Here is a 6,708-nt window from a genome sequence, read left to right as displayed (position 1 = left end):
GATTCCTTGACATGCATAACTAATTACTTTTCTTGCCTTTTAAAAGATGAGCTGGATGTGTCTGTCCTCATACTAGCAAGCTTAGTCTTCTGGTGCAAACAAGAAGAAACCAGCTTTAGCACTCTTTAGTTTAGATAGAAGTTAAACACAGAAGTTGAACTTTTTTTTTGTTTTTAAATTGGACGGATCAGATTACTGTAAATGATGCTTGAGATGCTTGGATATCAACCTTATGAGGTACGTTTAAAATAATCTTATTATGGATCACGCTAAATTCTACTAAATTTACTGTCTGAACGTCAGTTCAGTCGGGCAAACCCAGTTGGGAAAACACATTCTGTGATTTTGAAAACCACAGAATCTGTTCATCACGGCCTCAAAAAAATTCGGGCAAAACACGGGAAGGTTTAAATATATACTCTCCAAATGTGAGCTGAAACACAGCAGCTCCATTTAAAATGTGTTCCAGCCTCGACATACACTGTGTCTGAAGTTTGTTCATTTGCCTGCAGTAGCTTTTTCTTGATCATTAACGCTGTGCGGGGATTAATGATCCACAGAAATCAAATTTATCCAATACTGAGGAGTGCAGAGACGAGTGCGCATGTAATTTTTGTTACTGAAAATATGTGGACTCTGAATGTAGAAAAGCAGAAAGTAGGCGAGTCAAAGAGAAATATGTAGAAACTGTTCACTTCTGAGACTCCTTTGAGCTAATGACTCTTGACAGTGTCTCAAAAGAAAAATACATAATGCATCGTAGGGTTTGAAATCTGTCAGGTTTATTTTAATATCATAGTCAGTGCTCTGAAATACTAGGCACAGGCAAGACTCTGAGGTATATTTAGAGTTGTTTTAATCCAGTAAAAGACAACTTTGTTAAGAGCACATATCCAAAAAAGAAAAAAAAACATAAAATGTGACAAGAATGATATACTGTAGTTGCAGTTTAAAGCTATTTGAAATGAAAATTGCCCTTTTCTGTCATTTCATTTGTCAGTACAACCAAGGTGCATATTTATATGATTTATTTCTAAACAAGCAGCATTTCTGACGCGCTGCCTGTAACCATCAACGCACCCATTAGAGCTTATCCCCAGGTATCTTTCCTGCCACTAATACGCATCTTTTATTTACATTTTTTTCTATTTTCTACACATTTTCCCACACCCCTACCCTGCCCTCTTGCCATTTCCCCTCTCTCTCCTCCCATCACCAGGTCCAGACCCACCTGGAGAACCCAACCAAATACCACATCCAGCGCTCCCAGCAGCAGCAGGTGAAGCGGTACCTGGGAAAGCTTGGCTCTCAGGCGTTGAGCTTGCCCTGCCCCAACCAGTCCTCTGACCACGGGGGCATGCCGCCAGGGCCGGGCAACAGTGCCCCCAACAGCCCTATGGCCTTACTGACCCTGAACTCTAACTGCGAGAAAGAGGTGACTGGTTCAATTCAGACTTATCTCACAGTGACACAAGGAACATGCCTTTTTGTGATCTTTAACTCATTCAGTCACACTTATCTGTGTGTCCTTCGCCCTTTTATGTCTCTGTGTTTTAGATGGATGATGTCATTGATGACATTATTAGTCTGGAGTCCAGTTACAGTGACGACATCCTCGGCCTGATGGACCCAGGACTTCAGATGGCTAACACGGTATGTTTGCGCTGCAGCGTCGTGCACACCGAGCCCGCATACAGGCCACGCACTACACTCTGTTAAAGGTCACCGAATGAGGGCATTTTAATGTGGTGTGTTGTGGGGTAAAAAACGTACAAACAAGTTCCATGATACTTAAGGAAAAACAAAATCTCAACCTTGTGGTTTGTGCTTGTAAACTAAGTGGCTAAAGGTATATGAATGTTACTTTGTGCTGCCAGGAAGAGCAACGATCTCTTGCTGTTTGCCCAAATTTGAAGACGTAGTTAGACATTTTTGGGGAAATACTACCTGGGGTCCTCTTTAGCTTCTCAACAGACTTGAGGAAATAACTACAACCGGCCAAAAAAAATAGTGTAGCATATCATCCTCCTTAAAACCAAAAATTGTCATCTAAGTCTTGGCAAAAAAAAGTTCCCAAAATTGATTAGGCTATTCCTTTAACACACTTCTTTGAATAATAAAAGATCTGTAAACCTTTCTCATCATATAAAAGGCCTGCTTATGTCAGCACCCTTCCCATCATGCTCATCCTGTGATGCTGATTAGCATCTTTACGGGGGGGAATCTTTGCTTAATGTCTTTGCTGTGTCCCCTCAGATCCCTGTGCCTGCTAACCTCATAGACATGTATGGTAATCAGGGTATGTCCCAGCAAGGTTTGCCCATCAGCAACTCCTGCCCGGCCAACCTGCCTAACATCAAAAGGGAATACTCAGGTAAGCACCACAGTCTGTCATAGCAGGAGACATAAAAACACTTCAATGCCTGGCTTCTGTCCTCAAAATATATCTGCCAAATGGTTACAGATCTGCGAGCTGTGAAAATGAACCGTAACATCAGCTTCTCTGTTGCATGGAAACCGTCAAGGCTCTAACAATATGCAAAGTTCTACTCTCCAGGCCTTTGTGCAACCCATAATGTAGAATTGTACACAATTAGTCCAGTTCTTGTAATCCTTCTCTATGTGGGGATGTTGACTGTACGTGATTGACGTGTTTTTCCAGTGTTTCTGTATCTGCTCTATACATTTTGATATTGAAATTGGGATCATTTATCACATAGTTTCACAATCCCCGGCCATCATGCATATGCTGGATAAGTCTGGATCCTGTGGCAAATTTGACAACTATCAAAGGCCTGAAGGGTTCCCTGTGGGTACGTCTGGTTAATTAGCTTCAAAATGTAGAAGTTAGCTGCTGCACATTTTTTTATACTTGCTCCGTGATGTTAATTTTATTGATCAATCAAAACGTATTTTTCAGAAGCCGAAGTCAGAGCTATGGCAAAGGAAAGGCAGAAGAAGGATAACCATAATTTGAGTGAGTTTTAGTTGCACTTTAATCGCTCTTAATTATTTACTGTGCATATCCCCGGAAATGTGAATGTTTGCAAATACTTAGATGTGGTCATGGTTGCCGGGGTGTTATCGTAAAAAAAATCATCAAAACAAGTTTTCAGATGTTGTTTCATCAGCTAATCATGGATTTGTTTCTCCTCTGTTTTTGTTTCTGTAGTTGAAAGAAGGAGACGGTTTAACATCAATGATCGAATCAAGGAATTGGGAACTTTAATCCCAAAATCCAATGACCCGTAAGTTACCTATTTGAGTCACTTTCCTTATTTCTTACTCAAGACAGAATTGAAAACCATAGTTAGTAAGATTCTTTTAGGGGAAAAAAACCCATCATCTGTTACTTAAAAAGTGAAATCTTATGAGGAAAAGGCAGGAAAAAGGGAAATGCAACAAAAAAGTAATAAAAAAATTAAAAATACATGTATACAGACATGTAATTCAACCGCTAGATAACATGAACAGCCGTCAGGCTAATGTGAGATGAGGAGCCTGATTAAAAACAAAATCCAAGATCATAACGGAAAAATAGGCAGTGGTAGAATAGATTTATCCAGCAACTTCAACAAAAGCAACAATTGTGCGAATTTTTATTTTCTAGGTCAGAAACAACCAAACAGTGTTTTGCCCGATTCCCATTTTTCCCAGGTGGTCTTAAAACACTACTCACATGTCCATAAACTACTGGACATCGAAAGAGTTAGTTAGTCAAGAGATCCCTTCCTAATGCAATAAAAATGGAAGAGGGATGGGAGACAAAATCCCCAGTCCTCTGCATAGATTCTGCAGTCGAGCTGAAGCTAATGTGAGGCTTCAGGAGCCAGAGTCAGACAAATCAAGCCAGTATCTTCCAACGTTTTAGCACAAAATCCCCTCTTTGTGTTACTGTCCCTCTATCGGCAGCCAATCAAGGAAACACTGTCCCCGGAAACACACACAGAGGGAATTTTTGCACCAAAAAGACTGTAACATCTGATGTTACTCACTTGAGTTGTGTAAACACTTAACGTTATAATCAATTTCTGTGGACTTTGTCCCCCAGCTATTTAGTCACACGGATCGGTCGGTTTTAAAGAATTTAAGGAAATGTTAAATCCATCGCAAAATGGCTAAATGAATAAACTCTGACACAATGTAAATGTAGTATATAGATGTAAATTACGCTTAATAATGATCACTTAATGGTGAGATCATGAATATATTGATCATATTTACTGTATGTATTGATACTTTAAGGTGTAAAAAACACTTTGAGCTCACTCTTTTGTCTTTCTCGGCTCTGCTGTTCTGGGAAGATCCCAGCAGGGCCTTTTGTTGAGTCTACCCACCCATGGTTGTTTTGCTAAACCCCGGCTGGGTGCTCCACCCACACTCACACCTACATACAGGGCAAACCCAAGAGACAACCTTACACAAACAGCCCTGGCTTAAAAATAATTACACGTAGTGGGAAAGCGAGAATACCCGTGCTGTTTAGCATTTGGAATTTTTTAATACCAGTATTAAATCGTCACTTTAACTTCAAATTCATCAATGCAATCAGGAAAAAATAACATTTTAGAGTCGGACCACTTTAAACGTAAATTTTTATCCAGCACCGTAACAGCTCTGGGCGTAACTGTGGAGAAGTTGCATCTGTAGCAGGGATTTTTCCCATTTAGTCCAGTAAAGATCGATTAAACCCCTGCAAAAGTTTAACTGCAACCTTCAATTCTTCTGAGGGCTCAGGGTCATCCTTATAACTGCTCGTGACGTCAATGACCTCTGTATGCATACATTTCTTATGCGGCATTCAGTTGTGACTCTTTGACCTCCGGAGGAACTCTGCTCCTTGCTCCTCCTCTTTAATCTCCTCCGTCTCTTGTTTTTAACTGAAACGGCATAATGGCAGCGAGTGGTCTAATGAAAACCTATAATCCGATTTTTCTGATTGGAGATTTCCGACTGCTTAATGTCTGACTGCAAATCTGTCGGACCTAAGAGACTTTAGGATGTGAGAATAATGGCTCCTCTGTGATTTTTCAGGGACATGCGCTGGAACAAAGGTACCATCCTGAAGGCATCAGTGGACTACATCAGGAAGCTACAGCGGGAGCAGCAGAGGGCAAAGGAGCTGGAGAATCGCCAGAAGAAGCTTGAGCACGCCAACCGACATCTGATGCTGAGGATACAGGTAAAGACACTTTAATGAAGCCGAGCGATTGGTGCGCGTTGCGTGTTCGGAGGGTAAAGAGAAGGGATCGCGAGTGGAGGATATTTGAAGGGGTCCCCGTCTTTAACCGCGCCTCACCTGAAATAGAGAGTCCCTCATCTAACTCAAGAAGAAATGATTACACTTTCATGAAATATATCAGACTTCAGGGGAAAGGAGCAGAGGCACAGAGCCACAGCAGTGTGTTTAAGGAGGAAGTTGGCTTTTCAGACCATCATCTTGTAACTAATTCATCACAAGAGTCGGTGTGATTCAGCTCAGTAGACGCTGCTTGATTGGTCACATTGTGCAACTGTTTTACAGTAATTAATGAGAGCAGCATGTTGCAGTATCAGTGGAAAAAAGAAAACCTTCTGAGTTTTTACGAGTGTGAAATACGAGTGTGACAAAAGGCCCAATAAGCCACAGTCAGGTCTGGCTTTATAACAAAAAAAGTCACCAGCACTTCCCATCTCCGCTAAACCAGTTTATTGGAGAAGACCTTGGATTAGTTTGCTACAGTTTTATCAGTGGAAAGAGATTGTTGACCGGACTAACCTGCCTGTCTCTGGGGTTTGCAGGAGCTAGAGATGCAGGCCCGGGCCCACGGGCTGGCCATCGCATCCTCGGCGCTCTGCTCTGCTGAACTTGCGGCCCGGACCATCAAGCAGGAGCCCGCTCTGGAGGACTGTCACCAGGACCTGTACGCGTTCCACCCCCATCACCAACACCACCCCGCCTGCACTCCCGAGACAACCGGCGCCCTGGAGCTAAACGAAGGCCACTCTAACTTCCCCGAGGGCCACTACAGCGTTCACAGCAAGCCGAGCTCCAAACTCAACGACATCCTCATGGAAGACACCTTATCACCGGTGAGGGGGGGGGACCCTTTGCTCTCGTCCGTGTCCCCGGACACGTCAAAGGACAGCAGCCGTAAGAGCAGTGTAAGCATGGATGAGAATGAGCAGGGCTGTTAGCACCCCCTACTGGAAGACATCTCACCTGCATCTCCAACCCCTCCATCCTCCTGCACACGTTCCTGTCAGTAGCTAACTCACTCTCAGCTGCTGGACAGGCTTTCTCCTCTTTGTGCCATTCGTTCTGTTCTGTTGTTGTTTTGTTTTGTTTTTTTTCCTCCCCCACCACTTGTGTTTACATGTATTCAATCTTTTCCATTCATGTTTTTTTTTTTTTTTTTGTGTGTTAGTTTTTTGTGATATCTTTGTCTTTTCAAGCCCTCAACCTTGATTTCAAGGACTGATTTTAAAGTATGTTTGCTTTAATCAATACTTTGATGACAATGAGTTACAAAAATAGAAGTTTTTATATTTAACAAAATGTGCATTTATCTTTGGATAGAGGCTAGATTATGTTTATTTCTATTGATTCCAAAGAATCTAGGGAAGTTATAAATCATGGTCAGAAATGTAGATATTTTGTGGTGAGATGAACACTGCTTTTTAAATCACTAGCAATAATAGAAGAAACAAATCTATTTATTACTATAG

The 6,708-nt window shown here is 41.8% G+C and overlaps 1 protein-coding gene across 4 annotated transcripts in view; it reads left to right on the top strand.

Moving 5' to 3' along the window:
• Nucleotides 1-6,362, top strand: part of mitfb (melanocyte inducing transcription factor b) — a 30,068-nt gene extending 23,706 nt beyond the window's left edge. For all 4 annotated transcript variants that reach the window (XM_040152536.1, XM_040152534.1, XM_040152533.1 and 1 more), the window contains exons 3-10: nucleotides 1,220-1,435; nucleotides 1,558-1,653; nucleotides 2,257-2,374; nucleotides 2,721-2,813; nucleotides 2,921-2,977; nucleotides 3,173-3,248; nucleotides 5,035-5,182; nucleotides 5,782-6,362. In XM_040152536.1, coding sequence (XP_040008470.1) covers nucleotides 1,220-1,435; nucleotides 1,558-1,653; nucleotides 2,257-2,374; nucleotides 2,721-2,813; nucleotides 2,921-2,977; nucleotides 3,173-3,248; nucleotides 5,035-5,182; nucleotides 5,782-6,177 — 1,200 coding nt within the window. In that variant the 3' untranslated portion in view covers nucleotides 6,178-6,362. The remainder of the gene's footprint in view (nucleotides 1-1,219; nucleotides 1,436-1,557; nucleotides 1,654-2,256; nucleotides 2,375-2,720; nucleotides 2,814-2,920; nucleotides 2,978-3,172; nucleotides 3,249-5,034; nucleotides 5,183-5,781) is intronic.
• The last annotated feature ends 346 nt before the right edge of the window (nucleotides 6,363-6,708 follow it).

Source organism: Xiphias gladius, chromosome 18 (genome assembly GCF_016859285.1).
Source record: "Xiphias gladius isolate SHS-SW01 ecotype Sanya breed wild chromosome 18, ASM1685928v1, whole genome shotgun sequence".
NCBI lineage: Eukaryota > Metazoa > Chordata > Actinopteri > Istiophoriformes > Xiphiidae > Xiphias > Xiphias gladius.
The sequence above is the reverse complement of the archived record's forward strand: the minus strand, read 5'-3'. Positions and strand labels throughout refer to the sequence as shown.